The 20,712-nt window shown below is 37.4% G+C and overlaps 1 protein-coding gene across 1 annotated transcript in view; it reads right to left on the bottom strand.

The window, feature by feature from the left end:
* VPS13C (vacuolar protein sorting 13 homolog C (S. cerevisiae)) overlaps positions 1 to 20,712 on the bottom strand; it is a gene marked incomplete at its 5' end in the record, with an annotated part of 89,694 nt that overhangs the window by 8,052 nt on the left and 60,930 nt on the right. The window contains 17 exons of the mRNA XM_010191723.1: positions 3,136 to 3,250; positions 3,948 to 4,071; positions 4,810 to 4,855; positions 6,188 to 6,351; positions 7,312 to 7,387; positions 7,608 to 7,721; positions 8,104 to 8,185; positions 8,438 to 8,574; positions 10,153 to 10,266; positions 11,188 to 11,302; positions 12,157 to 12,226; positions 12,328 to 12,409; positions 13,485 to 13,625; positions 14,494 to 14,644; positions 14,980 to 15,215; positions 17,873 to 17,999; positions 18,383 to 18,516. Of these exons, the coding sequence (XP_010190025.1) occupies positions 3,136 to 3,250; positions 3,948 to 4,071; positions 4,810 to 4,855; positions 6,188 to 6,351; positions 7,312 to 7,387; positions 7,608 to 7,721; positions 8,104 to 8,185; positions 8,438 to 8,574; positions 10,153 to 10,266; positions 11,188 to 11,302; positions 12,157 to 12,226; positions 12,328 to 12,409; positions 13,485 to 13,625; positions 14,494 to 14,644; positions 14,980 to 15,215; positions 17,873 to 17,999; positions 18,383 to 18,516 (2,028 nt within the window). The remainder of the gene's footprint in view (positions 1 to 3,135; positions 3,251 to 3,947; positions 4,072 to 4,809; positions 4,856 to 6,187; positions 6,352 to 7,311; positions 7,388 to 7,607; positions 7,722 to 8,103; positions 8,186 to 8,437; positions 8,575 to 10,152; positions 10,267 to 11,187; positions 11,303 to 12,156; positions 12,227 to 12,327; positions 12,410 to 13,484; positions 13,626 to 14,493; positions 14,645 to 14,979; positions 15,216 to 17,872; positions 18,000 to 18,382; positions 18,517 to 20,712) is intronic.

The following is a 20,712-nucleotide window of genomic DNA, read 5'->3' as shown; positions in this document are numbered from 1 at the left end:
AATTATTCATGAAGTGTTCTGCATTCTTTATAAAGCTCCATGCTTTAACTGGAAAGTGAAACAAAGTAACGCCATAGACATTGAATAATGTATAAATTGCATCATGCCAGACACTAAGCGCTGGGGTTTGAAGACAGTCTCCTCACCAGAGCAGGCAGCAATACCTCCATATTAGAAGGCAAAGACTAACAAAACCAAAGGCATTCATAACCTGTTCTAGCAAATCTCCTCAACTGCAAGCACCCCTCATACAAATATTAAAACTCATGAGAACTTATTCCTTGGAAAAAAAAATTCTCCTAGAGCTGCCCTATTTGTTCTTTGGTTTCTCCAGCTACACATACTGTGCATTTATGTTTAACAAAATGCATTCTGCACAACTAAACCTTGCTGCATGAGCCAGAGGTGTGGCCTGCAAGACGTCAAATCTGACTTTCCAGGTTCTGAATTGACTGAGCAACCTGATCTAGTTAAAGACATCTCTGCTCACTGCAGGGGAGATGGACTCGACGACCTCTAAAGGTCCCTTCCAACCCAACATCTTCTATGATTCTAGATCCCTGTTTAGCCCATATACATCAGATCCAGCACCTGTGTGAAAATGCACTGTGCAAACAAGTTTACACAAGTGAACTGGTCTACTCCATCCGGCTACTGCACAAAAAAACCCTTCAGAGTGGAAAAAGTAAATTGTCTTTTAAGACCTACACATATACCCCTTCTAAGCTGAGCTCCAATGTCTCCCACTGCCTCTATTTCATATACAAGTATTTAAGTGAAACATTTTTTTGTCCAACCATTGGATAGTATTGAGGCATCCATTCCTTAAGGAAACCTTACAAGGTTTCAGCCTTATTAGAGTATATTTATTTTAAACGGACATATGCATTACAGTTAGTTAAAAGAGATGAGAGGATGGGGATTCTGGTTAAACTACTTGTAATGTTGGGTCAAAACTGGATTCAAAAATAAACAGTGCTAGTACCTATAAGCTGTTATTTGTGATTAAATCTGTAAATGCTTATAAAACTCTGACTCATCTTTCTTGTCAAATACCCAGTTTCCTGTAAAGACACTGTCCCCCTCTTGCTTGTAATTTACATCAGAAAGCAAAACCTTCCCTACCCCAACCTTTAGTATAATAATCAAAATCAGTTGGTTAAAAAAACCCAAACTGCATTCAACTAATCCACTTCTGAAAGGAAGGAACTGTATTTAGTGAACTATACATAGGATTCATTCCTGGTTAGTATACAATTCCAATCTACACCATTTAGGTCTTAGAAAAATACAGATATTAGATGTGCAGGAACTGCATAATATCCAGTTTTCAGTGTTAATTGTGCTACGTTTTCCGTTTGATAGATGGAAAAACACAGTGCAGAAAATAAATTAAAAATATCTATCTACACGAAGAAATTTGGCCTTAGTATATCACAGCTTAATTTCATTTAATCAGCTAAAATGAAAAGTCACTAAATGTTTTATTTTGTTAAACAATTTTAAATTAAATAAGCTGACTTATCGACCACTAAATTCTAAAAAGGCATTAGCAGCAGAGACGTCTCTGCTCAACATCTTTTTCATGTATGACAGGCAAACAATTTGCTCTGAGAACAGCTTGTTAAGCTTAACTTGTTAATTTATGAGATGCTGCATCAGACATGAAATTTGTGGCATCACTTAATTTAGAAATATATGCTCCATGTTTCCAATTTAGCAGCCTATGTCATATTACAGAAACCACAAAAGCAAGTTTTCTTAGCATTTACACAGCAACAGTATTTCTATATCATGAAATTATAAGCACTTTCACAGGATAAAAATTCTATTCAATAGCACTGTTTTGAAGTTTTGCACAAGTATTAAAATGTTGCTTTCCCCTCTTTATCCACAGCCCTAGCTCTAATAAATGAATTAACTCAGCATCTACCCTACCACAGTTTTTCTTTTTCCTAAGTGCCTTCCATTGCTGCTATTCAAAAGGAGCCAAGCATCCTTAGAAAAACAAATACACAGGAAACAAACCTTCCCTGTCTCTCATCTCACTTACTCATATAGTGATGAGTTATTATAGAAGACGGTCATTCAAGTTTGTAACCAGGATGGTTATTCAAGTCTGGACAACATGAAGCATTGTTTTATTCAACCGCTACACAGAAAGGATATGAATGAAGGGGAGAGGACATGTTAAATGCAATCATGCCCTTAATCTAAATACTTAAGATACGTAAGATAAGACCATGACATAGAAAGACAAGAAATATGGAAAACATTTACTCTGTTATTCCAGTTCTTGCTGCGTATGCCAGGAGAGAAAGAGAAAGAAGAGAACTGTTAGAGGATGAAATAAGGACTAAAAGTACATCTAGAAGGAATTAGCAAATAATCAAGTTTGGGTCTTAAAAACGTTTAGTAGACAGCTGTTTTAATCTAACTTTTTAGCAACAAAATAAGCATTTCAAGGTAAGTCTTAAGAATGTGAAGGCTAAGATATAAATTAAGTGGATTCTGATTGCCTAGGACTTGAAAACAACTGTTACTCATCTTCCCTATGTTAGCCACATCTAGATGCAGAAGCAGGCCTAATGCCCACACGATACCTGTAGCTATAATGAACACCACAAGCAAATACCAAAAAGGTGGTATTTAGAGAAGTCATGCCGGTTTTTCAACTGCTGAAACCACAAAAAAAGGGAATTTCAGTAGTTGCATTATATGCCAAACAATTTAAGCTTCATTCACGCTATTTAGAAGTTGCTTAGTTTCAGCTTTGTTATTAAGCAAAATATTGGAGCTGAGTACCAAAGTGGTTTTGTTTCCATATATTCAAATCTTAATCCTACTAAGTCTTAACCCTACTACCTCCTTCTGGAGTACGAGATAAGCAATGACAGAACATCATGTGCAGATCATTTAACAGCAGTTAAATGCTGCAGTTTTCTTGTCACATTGAACGTACTACAAGCACGGGGGCTTCTCTGCTAGACAGGCTTGCCTTACAAAATAGGCTGGGGCAAACTTTCACTATGGATAACGACTGCCATAGATCCTTGGCAGCACTTTTGTAACATAAGCCTTTACGAAACCTTATTGTTTAGAGTGTTTTAACTGCATTTACAATGAAAGACAGACCTCAAATAAATCGTAACCCTCAGCTTCCACTCTATCATATGGCCGGATGATGCCATCTTCACGAATGAACCGTGGAGGACGGAGATTAGATACTTCTTCAGTTGATTCTGCCACCCTGCCATAGACAGTGGAACAGTAATCTGGTAAGTTTACTACAACTCAGGGTTTCACCAATATATCTTTAATATATTTGTCACATATCCCACTCTATGCTTCCTGGGTACCCTACAGATGTAAACAGTAAAGACACACTGCTAGTAATAAATCCAGAGTAACATTAGCCAATTAAACAGCTACAGGATAACTTGAAGAAGTTTACTCCCAACTGTGGAAAATTTACCAAGAGTTCTCATGTTTATTAACACACTTCCCAAGGGTCCCCTTTAAAACACAAGAAGCGTCTGATGTGCACTGCTAACCAAATTTCAAACTGGCAAGTTTCTCTGAAAATTTCAATGGTCTCTTTTTTACAGTAAGTTTAAATGACATTTAGATATTTGCATTCAGCAGTACCTCAAAAGTAAAATCTATGCAAGATCTTTTAACTACTTTCTGATTAGGAGAGTGAAAGGAGAAAACGAACTAGTTATTGTCTAATTGAATCACAACACTAGAAGATGTATTCTAAAGCAACAATTTCCACAGATCATCACAAAGTACACTCATTATAGGCTACCAGACAATGCATAAACCACATATATCCTACTGCATATTGTATTTAACAAAAATAATTGTGTGTCACTACTGGACCATTTTACTACCTGGTATCCAACATACAGAGGGTACTTCAGAACTTCCTCTTGACATTTTACCTTTGAATTCCCTGGAAGGTACTGCTTGCCATATCTACGATGCCACCTGTTGGACGGGCTACCACTCCTACCAGCCCCTTTCCAATTCCTTTAAAGAATCCAGCTGCACCTTCTTTTTTAGCCCCTTTAAAATAAAGGGAACAGAAAAATAAATAGTTTTAATGGCCTAGTTGAAGACATTAACCACAGAATTAATCCATTACTGCCTCAGACTGCACTTGAACTCTTTTGTACTGAAAACAGCCCACAGCAAAAAAAACTTCACTGTGGAAAGTCACACGTTGCTTCCTTGTCCGTTCAGACATTTTGCTGTTCACTTAACACCTTACCAACTTCTAAAGCCAGCATAACTGAGACATTAAGTAGATTCTCCTTCTCACACTTTCAGTCTGGACTGTAGGTCAATTTAACAGGTTTTTATAGGTTGACAGTAATAACAAAATAATCTAAAGACTTTAATATGCACAAGTATAACAAAAGTTAACTATTTCTATCTCAAAATCACACGTTTCTGGTGATATAACACAATGGAATAGCCAGGACAGCGTTTAGAAAGCATTTATGTTCATCCACCAATGAGAGAAGGACTACACTTCAAAGTATCTGTCAATCACCTATAAAATATAACACAGTAGCAATTAACTTCCAACGTTTAAATCATTTTCACATGGATTTTAGTAAGAGGCATTTGATCTTGCTGAAAAAATCAGCACCTATCACAGTGAGAAAACGAGTCTTCACAAAAACAATCTCAGATACAAAACCAAGTCTAATGTTAGATTCGTATTTCTTAAAATTATAAATTAAATGTCAAGTATTGGGAAATCCTTTAAGCAGTGCAGCGCACAACATTAGTGCTTACCTTCTACAGGTTTAGTGATTATGCCTGTCACACCTCCAACAACACCCTAAAATGAAGAAGATAATTAAGTTCCTACTTAGAAACAGGAATGTTAGAGTCCAGCTGGGCAACCAGTTCTCTCATCCTCCATTTTAAAACTCTGTAATGAAGATCAATGTCAGAAATACTGTTTGGCTGTGGTTTTGGTTTCTTTGTTTTTGTTTTTGTTTTTTCATTGATTTTGTTGTGCTTGGTTGTTTGGTTTTTTTACTTTAAATCTTTATGAAAATTATAATTAAGGGAAAGAATAGACTGAGAAAACCTAAAATGGCTGAAAAAGATTTAGAAATACTAAAAATATATGAAAGATTTAAAAAACCCTTTGTACAGTCGTCAGTCTTGTAATAATTAAGAAAGTCACTATTTCACTATTTTCAGTTTTACTACTAACAGGAAGCTGTCAGAATTCCGAGTCATGAGTGAGTGACACCAAATATCCAAGATAAATTAACATCAAGTAACTCTCCGGAAGACTTAAAAGGTCAAGTAGTTTAATGACTCTAAGGCAGAAGAATAAAAATCCACTGAGGTAACTACCAAATTTTATGCAAATAGTATCAGAAACAACTCCACAGTGTTTATTACTTATTTCTAAGTAATTCTATGTTGACTGTCTTTATTTTGAATGGAAAGTGATAGACTTTATTCAAAGACTTAATCTGCATTCTGGTAGTACTGATCTCTCAGTAATTGTTTACACGATGTCTGTCTCATACTTAACACTAACTGGAAACAGACGTGACCTTTCAGTAACCAGAAAAGGTTCATGATTTTATATTATAAAAAAATACAGGTGTTGCGCAGCTTCTATTTCAGAAGAATCTCTCCAACCACATGTAGTACTTACTTTTATAAACATTCCACTTGCTTCGGGTTCACATTCTTTTAAGTCAAGAAAACCTAGCAGTTTTTATAAGACTTCAGCATACAGAGAGTTGTTTCTACTATGCAGCATATGCCCAGAGCTCATAATTCACAGCCAAATTACTTTAATGACAGAATTGACTGCAAGGTAAAATAAGGGCCCTGTTTCTTTAATTAGATAACACATTTGTTCAACATTAATAACTACTTGTTTATTTATATAATTCACAGAAATTGTTGTTACATCTTACACTTTTCCCTTCTGAGACCCTACCTTCAACTCCTCTGGTTGGCCAAAAACACAGTATCAAACACTAAAGCTGATACACTACACTGAGCCTCCCATAAACCAATTGCCTGTTTGTCTCCTCTGTTTAGTTCATGAACTGATAAAGATGACATCAAATTTGCTTGCATATATTTTTCAAGCAAGGATTAAGAGGTAGCACATCATACCCTCAACTTCAATTCATACCTGTAACAAGCCTTTTCCTCCTTTGGCCAGGCTGTCACCAAAGTCTTTTGGCTGCCGACCCATTTCCTCTCTTCGTTTCTGCTGAAATTCTTTATCCATAGTAATAGCAGCCAAGCCTTTTCCAACAGAACCAGTGATCCTAGACACCATCCCTGCTGCACCACCTGATGGAACAGGGCAGAAAGCAAAAGTTACTGTTTTTTTCACAATTTAACAGCACAAAAATACACAAGAAGCCAAAGTTCATAACAATTTCCCTTCATATTCAGTTTCGATATTAGGAATTCACAAAGAGACACTATCACATGTTTTCCGTAAGACAACTCTGGAATCTGGCCTGAAATCTGTAAATACAGCAAAAGGTAACTCTTAAATGACTTCAGTACATGTTATATAGTATACTGGATGGAATCATATTCTAATTACTGGAACACATAGTTAAATAAAAATCTAAGGTAACTGTAACAGTAGCTACTCCGGCAGAAAGCAAAAGTTACTGTTTTTTTCACAATTTAACAGCACAAAAATACACAAGAAGCCAAAGTTCATAACAATTTCCCTTCATATTCAGTTTCGATATTAGGAATTCACAAAGAGACACTATCACATGTTTTCCGTAAGACAACTCTGGAATCTGGCCTGAAATCTGTAAATACAGCAAAAGGTAACTCTTAAATGACTTCAGTACATGTTGTCTAGTATACTGGAGGGAATCATATTCTCTCTAATTACTGAAACATATAGCTAAATAAAAATCTGAGGTAACTGTAACAGGCAGCTACTCCTAAGAACAGTTCTCAGGCTCCTGCAGACAGTTTAGGACCATTAGAGTTATTTTCCTTATACATCCACAGCATGTTACAAATTCAGTTATACCTGTAATGTTCCTCAGTTTGCTTGCTCAGTTTAGAAAACATTTACATAATCTCAAGTAAGCTAAGTGTTAATGATCTGTATCACAAATACTGGCAATAGTACCTGATAAACTTAAATATTCCTCAAAAAATTACCATGCATATATTTTCAAATATAACTTTCGCTTCAAAATAATAAGGAAAAAAAAAATCTAAATGCAATCCATGAGTTAACCTAATTTATTAGAACAGTCACAGTATGATACATACCCACTGTGTGTCCAAGAAGACTTTTAACACCAATTACGAAGCCTTCGGCAAATTCTTCAGGTCCTTGAACAGCACCCTGAAAAATGAAACTTACTATGAATAGCAGAAAACTAGACATTTATACATGTTTCAAAAAAACTAAGAATTCCTTTACACTGATGAAAGTAAGGCCATTTGAACATGCCATTTCTCTAAAGTTAACAAAAAACGAGTACAGTGACAACAAAATTACAACCCTACCAGTATATTCAATCAGTCTACTATTCATACACAGCTGAAGAATCAGGAAGTCATACCTGGAATGGCTCATAGAAGAAAGCTTCAACTCCCTCAGACAAGCCTCTGATTAAGCCAAATGGATTTCCAAGAACATCTAACCCAAGTACAAGAACATACATCTGTTTCAGGAGCTAAATAACGACATGGGGGGAAGCAAAAACAAAAGCAGTGTTACTAGCTGTTGTTAAACACAGTTCCATGTTAGAACCCAAGGCTGGTGAATTTTTTAATTTACTAAGTAAGGTGTTAGAGTACTCAACACAGTACTTCTACTGGAATGAAGACAGGCTTAGGCAAAAGATGCAGTATATGAATGCCTATCTATTAGAATACTGTGGTGAAGAGAAATACACTTTTGTATGCACATTTTCTTAATGTGCCACCAGATTCCAACTTTGGTACCACGAAATGAAAAATTAGTAGCTTTTAGAGGTATTCACCTTTTCTACCCTATTTTCTGCATTCTGTAAGACAGTCAAAATTTTACACAAACGCTTGACTAAAGAAGCTTACTTGTTCACTATAATGTCTAACAACTCTCTTCATCAGTTGGTCTCTCTTGTAGAACTGATATTTAATTTCAAAGAAAGCAAGCCTGAAAGACAAGTAACCACACGTTAGTTATAGATACCCTTCCTCCTCCTAAAAAGTTCTCACTTTTCCTTAAGATTATCTTGAAGACCTGTTCTCTTAAAAAGGAGCCCCATCTCCCCTCTTTCCTCCCTTTCCCCAAAGGCTGTATACATTTATAACAGAGACAGTCAGCAAAGTTTACCATGGACCAAATTATTAAATATATAGTGGCTTTATTAAAAAGATTTTAAAACCTCCAACTTTATTAGCTTACTTGAAAATAAGATCATCCACATCAGTTAGAGTAGCTCCAATACTTTTCAACAGCAAATTCAGAGAATGGATGGCTATCATTTCTTCCCCCTTATCAGATGCTTCTCCACCAGAAGCCAGAGAGAGACTCAAATGCAACTATCAAAACAGAATTAGTGAAGTCAGACAAATCAAGGCAAAAAAGACCCACCAGAGAGGTCGTGTGGTGCACATGTAAACACACCAGTGGTGAAGCAGCAGTAAGGGCATTTTTATTCACTTTGAGGAAATGTACGATTTCAACAAACACGCTTGAACTCACAACAGTGCTATTCTGATAACATATGCAGTTATTGGTATTTCCATAGTGTCAAATTGCCCCAGAAGTTTAACTGCTGTTATGTTTATATCCAGAAGCTTCTGTGTAAACGATGAGAGAGAAATAACATGGTAAATAGTTGAAGTTTAATTCTGAATAAAAGTTAAATTTTAAATTCCATTTTACCTAACTAGCTCGTGTGTATTTTTGCAACTAGCTACTCTTTTGGGGAAATGCATGAATTCTAGAGGACTGTCTTGAACACTGTAAAATGGAATCCATTTAGTGCTGATAAGACGCTTATGTTAAAAGAAATCCACACACTTTTCTTGGGGGTGGAGAGGTCAATAGAAAATTATTTGCCTTTTCCCTCGTTCACCACCATAACAAATATTGCTTTCTTCTACTTGCTGAAAAAAAAAAAAGACATAGTTACCCTGTATGATTTGACTTTTTCAAGGTTCCAAATTTTCATTTTTTGTTGGGTTTTTTTTCCCAAAAGGTCACACAGCCATTTTTACACTTTTCCCCACTATCCAGTGGTTTATACTGAGATAAGTCACTGAAATAAGGTCGGAAAAAACCAAGCAAAAAACCCACAAACAGGAAAGAAAACGAAGCCCCTTCCTGTACTTAACAGGCAGCACATCTAGACATTTCAAATGAAGATGCAAAAGAGACTTATAAATTTAACTGTTTCTTCAACAACTAACCCAACTAGCTAGAGGGCAACGTTAAAAGACCACAGAAGTGTCTTGTTGCTCTGCTGTTTTCCCTGGTTTCACATTCTTGCAAGTTTATAAGCACAATCATATAAGGGAAAAAAAATCTGAGAATCTAGGTGTACCCTAACAGATACCTACTGAAGTAAACAGAACGTGCCAGAATTTAATCATCTGTATCAGGGTTTGTCTGTCTTTTTTATGTTCAGTCAGAAGAAAAGGACAGTAAGTAATTTATTTCCTCTAAATTCTTAATTAACCTGATCACGTAAAGGGAACATTCTTTTGATTCAGAACACTGTGTAATTACTGATTATCTTTCTTCTCTTGCTCCAAAAAAATTCAACTGCTTCAAGAGGGACATGAAAACAAGCCCACGAAAATGTATTTTCTTACAATTTATCATACATTACTTGGATACCTTCAGGCCAGCACTTTATCTAGCTTTCCTCATTATTATATCCATCATCTCTTCCCACTTAGCAGTGGTTAAGGGTTTGCTTGTACCCCATAGGCAACTACGAAACTTCTACAACAAAATATTGTGTTCTAGGGAACGTAAAAAAGAAATCCCCATTAGGAAGACAGCATGAACACCTCGATTATCCAGAAGACTAATCTGAGGATGTATTTACTATTAGTAATTAAGACATCAATGATATTGTTTTATTAACCAAAAGTATCTCTCTTGCATACCTTAATTGGAGAAATATGGAAATGCTCAAAGAAGCTGAGCATTGACAGGTCTGTTAGGGATGACTCCATTAGCTCAGTGTTAAGTGCATCCACATCTTGCTGAATTAATTTAGACTGGTTTTATCAAAAAAAAAAAGAAGATAATTTTATCTCATCAACATATATGTAATATAGTTAATAGTATTATATATAAATATATGTCAAAACATATAAAAAGCAGAAATAACAATCATAGTCAAATGTAATAAACCAGTTAACTAGTTAAATAGCCAACACTTCCAAAACTAGAAGTAGACTAATTACTTTTGTATGCCAGATTATACCTGTACTAATACGTTTCTTTACTCTGCAGGGAGAGGAGGGAAGGAGAGAAGAGAGAAGGCACAAAAAAACCACACACATCCCCCAATTTCTGGACGAATTTTCCATTTTATGATGTATCATTTGATATTACCTTAAATTCCTCAATCACTTAAGGTATTAAATTAATTTAGAAATATTAGTTAAATAAACTTTCTGAGGTTTCACATAATTGGAATTTTTATACAGTACATCTAAAGATATCATTTCTAAGAAGAAACTTGTAAGAATGACTCCGATGCACACTAGAACCAAATGTGACCTTTCTGAATAATATCCACATATGTAAGACTTTTCAAAGCCATGAAAATCTGTTCCTTGTGCTCACTAATGACAAAAGACACTGTAGACTAACAGACAGTCAGAAGTCCACTCTATGAAAACTAATCTCATTTCATCCACAACTCTTGTAGCCACAGTTGAAAAAACTGTGTCATCAATTAATGAAACATTAAAAGAGCAGAAAACAGTTACACATACCCAAGTATCAGTTACTCAAACCTGTCAATTAGTAATGCTCCAATACAGGCAATGTTTAACAGAAGTACCAATGCTTCACTGAAAATTATCTTACTGTGTCCCTTTATTCACTGTTGTCAAACAATGCAGTACACACTCAAACAGAAAACCATAAGGGTCCTGTTCTGACAAAAATCAGTTTCTCTCATATGTTACCCTTTGTCTTTCAGCTTCTGGGTCTGTAGAAGAAGGAGTGAAAAGTTCACTAAGTGCTTCTAAAAATCCTTGATCAATTTTCAGTGCCATTTCCTGGATAAGAACCATGAAGTATCTAAAATGGGAAAAATAGTATTTGCTTGTAGAAGTTTAACTTAAATATCACATGCTTACCCCACACAATTGAAGTTTTGTTACACAATGTTGCATATTAAGATTTACAAGCTACAATATCAACGGTCTATTTATAGTTAGAAGGGTTTACGTGTCTCACAAAGCTATACACTACTCTAGATTATTCGTATCTAAACACTTTCAAAGTTTATCTAAAAATACTAACCATCAACAAATACTTCCTATATTCACACATTATGATTCCATGTGCTCCATGGATAATATCACCTAAACAACATACTTCTACCTCTTATCCAACTGCCGCTCTCCAAAAGTCATAATACTGAATATTTCTTTTATTGAAATTCACCATTCTCAAATATTATGTTCACACCAGTTGGGTACAGATACTTGCATAAGAAACCAGCATAACACTTCTGTCTCATTTTCAGAACAAAAACTCAAGACGCAGACATATTAACTAAAGAACACACATCTGGCAATAGAACACACCGTACTGGGCTACATGAGAGACTGTACGAGCTGACTGTTGCTACAGCACCAAGTAAACCCAGCACTATACAGCAAACAGGCAGACATGCAATTCTGACACTGTAGTACAAGATGGAAACTCTGATTACTAAAGAGTTTGCATAACAGTCCCTTCATGTGGTCAGTCCTTCCTTTCTAAAAGTAAGTTTCTTTTAGAATGATGTTCTTTCACTGGAAAACATTGAAAAACTTAATCTAAAGTCAAGAGTTATTTGGATAGGAGAATGTGAACTTTAAAAGAAAGTTTACTTCTAAAATGCATTACATCTCTAACATTGTATTACAACACATTGTTAAACTCACTTGAATTGCAGTACTTTGCTGTATTCATTGAATCGAGTGATGATGCTGATGTCAATGAAGGGTTTTGGTTCTAAATAGAAAAAAAAAATCTAGAGTATGTGTAAAAATAAATTGCCAAGTTACTACTTTCAAGGCTAAATAAATCTTGTATTACTTAAGTCTTCCTCTTACCTGAATCCAAAGCAATCGACTTGGGAGGGGCCACAGGGTGAAATACAACAGGAAACATCGATCCCGGTAACTGGTTATCAACCTAAAAAAATTATTGCATAATTACAATATTTTAATGACACGATAATCAAAGACCATTTTGATTTTAGGAAGCTTGAGAAACTTGTTTATAGACTGTGTTCAAGAAGAACGTCATTCTTATTTTGGGAGAAGGAGGAAGAGGATTACTATGATGTTATTTTGGAACATCACCCAGTCAGTTACAAATGGTCAGACGGTTGGAAGTGTCACACAAGGGATGCTAACACAGTTTCACACTCACAAGGGTTCATTTAGATGGTCTGCAGCTGATGGCACACGTTGACTCTAATAGTGAAAACTACCTTCAGGCAAAAAATAAAAACAAAATGCGAAAGACAAAAGGAAAAAGGAAACTCTTCCCCACCAGCTGGTCAGGAAAAGCATCAGAGTCCTCAGTGAGTGCCCTCCCTAGCAGTCTCTGACGTGCAGCAAATGGAGATGAAGATGACAATGATGATGATTTCTCACCATTGTTTTCCCCTAGGACTAAACACTTCTCACTAGTGCCTGCTGAAGTGCTCTACTGGTTAATTTAGCAACACTAGTAGCACTGACTAGAGTATGGTAATCAGGTGCAAGTATTGCATATTAATTCACTATTAAGCTTACATGCAGTTATATTATTGCACACTATTTTTAAGCATTCAAATGTTTATTATCTACTTTTCATTAGACATTAGCTGTACCAAAGATGTCTGAACCTCTAGATACACTCTCTGGAATAATGTTATATGACTATATACAATCTATGGTAAACAAATTTTGAAAAGTAGTGAGGTTTCTGTTTGTTTTAAAACACCAAAACACCTCTCTAGGGATAAACTTTCCATCACAGCACCCTGCTTTACATTAACCCACAATGTTGTGGAAGCTTTTCCATACCGCTTGCAAAATCCTGGGATGGCAGTTTTGCAGTACTTTTCCATCAATGGAGCATTCAGAGCATTTCTGCTACTCTGACACAGCGAGCAGAACATCACATACATAAGACTGGAAGATAGTTCTTCATACAAATGAATAAAATAAAAAGCCGTGAAGTGTTCACTTAGTTTACAGAACGTGACGAAAGATGGTACCTGCAGCCAATACAATTGAGCCCGTAAGCTTCTTTGGTGAGGTGACTGTTTGAATTCAACCTGAATTCCTGACAGGAAGTTGCGTCGGATGCTGCATCTGACTGGGAGACGCATTTCCATTGGAACCTTGCTAAAATTCACCTGACAATGTAAGAAAGCAGAGCTAACATACAGTTTCATTAGAGAAATAATAAAGTGTTACAGAAACTTTAGTTGCCCCAAGCAGGAACCTTTGTGTTATGTTATCTACTACTTTGTTACAAGCTAAACACTCGCATAATTAAATATATTTACATGCAGCTGACTATTTTTGCTGATGCTTTTACCCTCAAGTGAAACACATATGAGAAGCAAAAGGAAAAAGCTCTCCTTTACTCTGAGTCAAATGTAATGACATATAGATACAAGCTTTTGATACCATGTACTTTAAATGCACTACTGCAACGTACAAAACCTATGTATTCATACAGCTGAGAGTATACATGTTTTTCAAATTAAAGGATATAGAAAATGAGCCTGATTATGGTACTATAAAATGCCTGTATTTCACTTAGCCATTTTAACTCATTACATCTATGCCTGGAATAAAGGTATGTACAAGTCAGGTAACTGAATTAATTTCAAAAGTCTTTGAAGGCTACAGGCTCTATTATCATATCAAGTCATGGAAAATGCGGCTTACTAAGAAGGTAAAACCAAGTTTTCTGCAAAGAATTTGTTACATCAATGAGAGTACAGGTTCATAACTAACATGCAGATACCAAGCAATCTTTTCTACCACGCTAAAGCAAAATTCCTTGAGCCTCTTATTTCATAACACAAGTCTGGAAAATACCTCAATGCTGCCTCAGCATTACCTCGATACAAAAATATTCTACTGCGTAAGATGTGAAACTATCCCAAAAAAGTTTGTTCTTAACACAGCATCTATCCTCACCTAGCAAACAGAAGTTAAGAAACTTCTGCACATGTTCTGCAGTCATTTAAACACTGAAACCTCAAAACATACCTCAGTATTGCCGTCTAGTTTATGCCAACCAGGAGCTTGGAAAGCACTCTTAGAAAGATACTTTTGATAGGCTTGTTCCAACAGGTTTATTTGCTTTTGATTAAATGGTTTCCACTTTTGCCTTGGTTTCAGTTCCCAAACAACACCAGAACTGCAAGACAAGTAACAAGGTTAACAATTTAGAAGTACTTAAAACTTTTTCCATGCATGCAAACCATGTAAAAAGACATTATCCTAATTTTTCAGACTCAGAAAACCCTACTGTTAACTTTTTTTTAATAGAAGCTAAGAATGGAGGCAGTTAATTCCTATTTACTCAAATTACAATATAGGAATAAAGGCAGAACTTAATTTTACTTTAAAAAGTTTCACTTATATTAATTTCATTAAAAGATGTCCCCTTCAACTCAACTGTATTGCTAAAATTATAATATGCTGTCAACTTTTGATTATTCAAAGGAATATTTAGGCTTCTATGTGCAGTACCTAGTAATTCCTATATAAGAGATTTCTTTTTTATTATCATTGTTAACAAGAGAAAGCCCAAGACTGTGGATTGACAAGTTTATTTCTTGATCAGGTTGCTCCAGCTCCTCTGCTTGTCGTGCTTTAGAAACTAATGCAACATCATCTGTGAAAAGTAGCACTCGTTGACGTCCATCCAGGAAAGACACCCAGTGTATTTGAGTATTTGCATTGTAAGGGAACTGGCCACATTCATCCTGTATTGGGGGGGAAAAAAAGTACATAATAAGTATATTACAGGAATAAATCCATGATGTTGCTGTATGTTTATAAGCAAGCAAATTTCTTGGCACACATGCAAACCATAACTCAGTATGTTTCTTGTTTGTTCAGTTTACTGCATCAAACTGATTTGGTGGCATCTTGCATCCCAACACTGGAAAGAAGTTGAGGGCTGGATCCCTTTTATTTTTTCCCCCTTTTCAAAAGTAGACATTCCAGCAATATTTGTGGCTGAGACTAATACTGGAAATTATTAGGAAACAAAGGTCTTCACAGTAGAAGAGATGACTTAGATTCATAGGTGATGGAGGAAGAAATAATGTACCACAAAACTGCTCTTCAAATGCACATATTCCTTATTTCTTAATTTGTGAGGCAAAACTGAGATAGTTAAAAACCTTTTCTTAAAAGCTCAAAATAATCATGTCTGTAACCGTAATTATATAGTAAGAAAATCCGGTTTAAAATGTAAAAAATTTGACCTAAGTGCTTATAGAGCACTACCTTCCCTATTCTTTACAAAACCTGTCCAGCAGTTACAGCTTCTCTCTTTCCCCCACTCATTTTCCATCTTGATCATTGTTATTTTGCCCCCACTTTACATATTTCCCTACTTTAATATTGTATGAGTTACAAACACTGAAATAGCTGTGAGCAACTTGGAACTTTCTGCTCCATGCAAGCATTTTGATTACTGATTACTACCCACTACTGATTTTCCAGGTGGGTGGTGAGGAAGCTACAACCTGTAGTCTGCAAGCAATAAAGAAAGATTTCAGGGCCCTGAGTGGTTAGTGAGTAATCTGGGATACAAGTTGTTTTTCCTTCTCCTCCCTCCAGTTGCAAGCAGTGACACACAAAGGAACAGGAGGATACAATCTACAAACATATGGCTCTGTGGCTGCTGTCACTGCTACAATTTTCAGGTTTTTGATAATGGGATGACCTACACAGCTCCAGGTATGCTGGCACATAACAGGAGACACCTTTCTCTTATGTCTTTGCCCACAAGATTGCGGGGCTGATTGACAGGGCTTTAAACTAGATGTGAAGGGGATGGGGATAATGATATCAAGATTGGCTATAACAAGTGGCAAGATGACACACCAAGGCTGGAGAAATGGGGTGACAGTAAGGGCCTTCAACCTGTTGCCCTGAGGCATGCTGTAGGCACTGCAGCACAGGTGAAGTCTTACAGAGACAAGCCAGAGGCTCCTGAGGTAACAGGAGCCAACAGGGTAGCTTCCACAAAACACCCTGGGGGAATGAAGGGGTGTCCATCTAAGAAGGTGACATGGCCAGCAGCCCGGCTGAAGTGCCCCTACACCAGTGCAGGCAGCAGGGGCAACAAACAGGAGGAGTTGGAAGCTATTGTGCTACAAGAAAGCCATGACATAGTGGCCTTTACTGAAATTCACTGGAATGAATCCCATGACAACTGTGGCTATCGATGGCTACAAGCTGTTCAGAAGGGACAGGAGAAGAAGGAGGGGTGGAGGTGTTGTCCTCTATGTTAAGTAATTGATAGATTGTGAAGAGTTGTCCCTAAAGAATAGCTATGAGCAGGCTGTAAGCTTATGGGTAGGAATTAGGGATCAAGACAACAAGGGGAGCCTTGTGGTTGCTCTCTACTACAGGCCGCCTGATCAAGGGGAGCCTATCAATGAAGTCTTCTTTCTCCAACTCCAGGAGGCATTGAGCTCACAGGCTCTCATCCTGCCAGGGGTTTTCAACCACCATCATCTGTTGGAAAAGCAGCAGGGCAAGCTGTAGGCAATCCAAGAGACTCCTGGCGTGCCTTGATGACAACTTTCTAAGACAGGAATTAGACAGCCCTACTTGATGGGAAGTGAGGCATCATAGTGGGGGTCTGCTACAGGTCATCAGACCAGGAAGACCAAGTGGATGAGGCCCTCTATAAACAGACAGCAGCAGCTTCATGTTCACAAGACCTGATCCTCATGGGGGATTTCAACCACCCTGAAATCTGCTGGAAGGAAAACAGCAGGGCACCAACAATCAAAGAAGTTCCTTGAACGCACAGATGATAACTTCCTCCTCCAAGTGGTAGAGGAACCTATGAAAAGGGGTGCCATGCTGGACCTTGTGCTCACCAGCAAGAAAGGGCTGGTGAGCAACGTGAAACTCAAGGGCAGCTTTGGCTGCAGTGACCACGAAATTGTGGAGCTCAAGATCCTTAGAACATCAAAGAGATCTTAAAGGTCCCGTCCAACCCAATACATTCTACGATTTCCCATAGGGAGCGAGAGTCACAACAGTCATGGGTTTTCTCTATCTTTAGGGAGATAATTAAGACAAATACACCACTGCAAAAAAATTGGTGAATTATTCATCCTCTGTACTATTTAGATACATCCACAGTTCATACACTTTCTTCTCCTTTTTTCATATCCAAGAAAACCATGGAGAAAATGCAGGCTGGAGTTTGTGCCCAATCCTCCAATTATAAAAACCTAAACATCTAAAATCTTACTTCTTGAGAGTAGGCTCAAAAGTCTCTTATAGCACAAGACAAATGCAATGTTACTGAACAAGCTTTCTCCCAGATAGCTGTAATTTTGTTATAGTCCTATATTGGTTCAGCATTTACTTCTCCCCCTCCAAAATTTACCTTAAGTAGGTCAAGTTCACCAAAATTCTGGGCATAGCCCCAAGTCAGTTTTCTTGTTTTAGTTGGATCTGTCCATGCAAAAAGACATACTTGCTTTGGTTTCAACTCCATTTCCTCTTGTAATCCACTGCAGGTTAAAAGAAAAGGAGGAAAATGACAGCATTCACTAGTTGAGACTACCGATTGAAGTGGTGCAAGCAGATCATGATGCTATATACTTCACTCCTCTGAGTGGGTGAGGCATGGAGGGCCCAGGCTATCCACTCCAAACAAGCTCAGCTGTAGCTGCGCTCTTGGAGAACTGAAATCCACAGTCCCACTTGATTCTCTCCACTTTGTCAAACTATGAGGAGTACTTAAAAGCAAACAAAATAACTAATTAGAAGAATATAATAAATAAAATGTGTTATTCTATTTTTCAAGGTACCATAATGACAAAAGACAACTACTTTCTTCACAAAGGATACCCTCTGGTTAAACAACCAATGGTGAATTGTTTCCTTCCCATACCTCTGTTTATATCTGAGAGAGTCCCATGGAGTATGGTTAACAATAAGAGCTGGAGCAGCTCCCTCATGGTAATCTGAGAAGCTTATGAGAGTAGAATGCTCAGAAACATTCACATCCACCAGTAAGCCGCCATTCTGGAGAAAAAAGTTTGACAGAAAGTTCAGTATTTGTTCTATTAGAACAGACTAAGTTGTTATTTTTAGATTAGTCTTTCACCAGCCTTTTACAACTGAAAAAAAGGAAATGTATTCTATTTCATCTAGTAACAGTAAGCTCAAACACACTGACCACTGGCTTGACAGACATCAGTAGCATCCACAAACTATTTGTTATAGAATCAGAATGGTTTGGCTTGGAAGGAACCTTAAAGCTCATCCAGTCCAACCCCCCTGCCATGGCCAGGGACACCTCCCACCAGACCAGGTTGCCCAAAGCCCTGTCCAGCCTGGCCTTGAACACTTCCAGGGAGGGGGCAGCCACAACCTCCCTGGGCAACCTGTGCCAGGGTCTCACCACCCTCACAGTTAAGACTTTCTTCCTAATATCCAGCCTAAATCTTTCTTCTTCCAGTTTAAAACCATTCCCCCTCATTCTATCACTACCCGCCCTTGTAAAAAGTCCCTCCCCACCTTTCCTATAGGACCCTTTCAGGAATTGGAAGACTGCAATAAAGTCCCCCCAGTGCCATCTGTTCTCCAGGCTGAACAGCCCCAACTCTCTCAGTCCGTCCTTGTAGGGGAGGTGCTCCAGCCCTCTAACCATCTTCATGGCCCTCCTCTGGACCTGCTCCAAGGAGCCCCAGAGCTGGATGCAGTACTGCAGGTGGGGTCTCACCAAGACAGAGTAGAGGGGCAGAATCACCTCCCTTGCCCTGTTGGCCACACTTGCTTTGATGCAGCCCAGGATGCGGTTGGCCCTCTGGGCTGCGAGTGCACATTGCCGGCTCATTGTTCATTTATCTTAATTGAAAACTTATGTTCAAATTGCAACATTTATGAGAATTACTTTGGCTAAGTTCAGTAAAAAGTACAGGCAAGTATTCCCTCCAATTCCTGTTACAAAACTTGAAGTTGTATTTTAAACCTGCAATTTCCTGCATATTCCTTAAAAATCTTAAAGGGTACTCTAGACAAGCACACTGAAGTTTTTAAAGGTATGATAAGTGTAGCAATAGCGTATTAACAAACTGATCATTGAGCTGACAAGTTCCCTCAATTAAACCTCTAAACAGCCTTTCTTTTGGTAGCTTTCAAGATCCTGCTTTCTTCAATACAGTTGTAAGATATTTCTGCGATGCACAGCACAATTTTTCCTCACTTGGTACTCTAGACAAGCACACTGAAGTTTTTAAAGGTATGATAAGTGTAGCAATAGCGTATTAACAAACTGATCATTGAGCTGACAAGTTCCCTCAATTAAACCTCTAAACAGCCTTTCTTTTGGTAGCTTTCAAGATCCTGCTTTCTTCAATACAGTTGTAAGATATTTCTGAGATGCACAGCACAATTTTTCCTCGCTTGTACAAAGGAGGTACTTCATGCTTTCCCTTTTGGATAGTCTCTTCAGATAGCTTTCTCAAATGCTTGTTTAACAAGATAAACTGACATTTTTGCTATGCTGTAAGGTCTGGAGGAGAGGTGGGAAGGGACACAATGACCTTTGAAGAAGACAATCCTACAGATTCTCCAGCTCACATCAGAGGGATGGGAGAAATTATGTTTAGCGCTCTCCACAGCAGTAGTAAAACCTCACTATACATGGGACTAGAAAGGATTATCTTGCAAAGCTGAGCCATCCACTATCTTAGAACAGTGAAGGGAAAAACTCACTATTTCAAGTGCGTCAACAGAACACCAGATCACTGATGACAACTTCTTCCAAAAACATTTTTTCAAACTGCTTCAGCAAACTTGGAGAGCTAAGTTATCCTCACAGATACTTGTATTTCAGCTGATTATGATAAGCATTATCTCTAAAGACTTGCCTGAACATCTACATTTATATACACATTCCCTAATGCTCAGCTAGGGTGAGTTCTGAAATAATTCAAACTCTACTAATTGAAACATAAATTATTTTAGCCATGAACCCTGTGCCTCCAACATGTATTAGCCGATTAAGAAAATAAAAAATACATTCTATTTTAGGGTAACTAAACAAACTGAAGGCTTCTAAGAAATACCCTCTGCAAAAGAACAATGTTAGAGGTGTAGTATACCATTTAAAATTCAACAGCAGTAGAGCTGTTCAGCGTCCTATTAGCTTATCAAAACTAGATCGATTCTACCACTTCACATAGCTATGAAAACATTAGAAACATCGCAAATTTG

Source organism: Mesitornis unicolor, unplaced genomic scaffold, assembly GCF_000695765.1.
Source record: "Mesitornis unicolor isolate BGI_N332 unplaced genomic scaffold, ASM69576v1 scaffold279, whole genome shotgun sequence".
Taxonomy (NCBI): Eukaryota; Metazoa; Chordata; class Aves; order Mesitornithiformes; family Mesitornithidae; genus Mesitornis; species Mesitornis unicolor.
The sequence above is the reverse complement of the archived record's forward strand: the minus strand, read 5'-3'. Positions and strand labels throughout refer to the sequence as shown.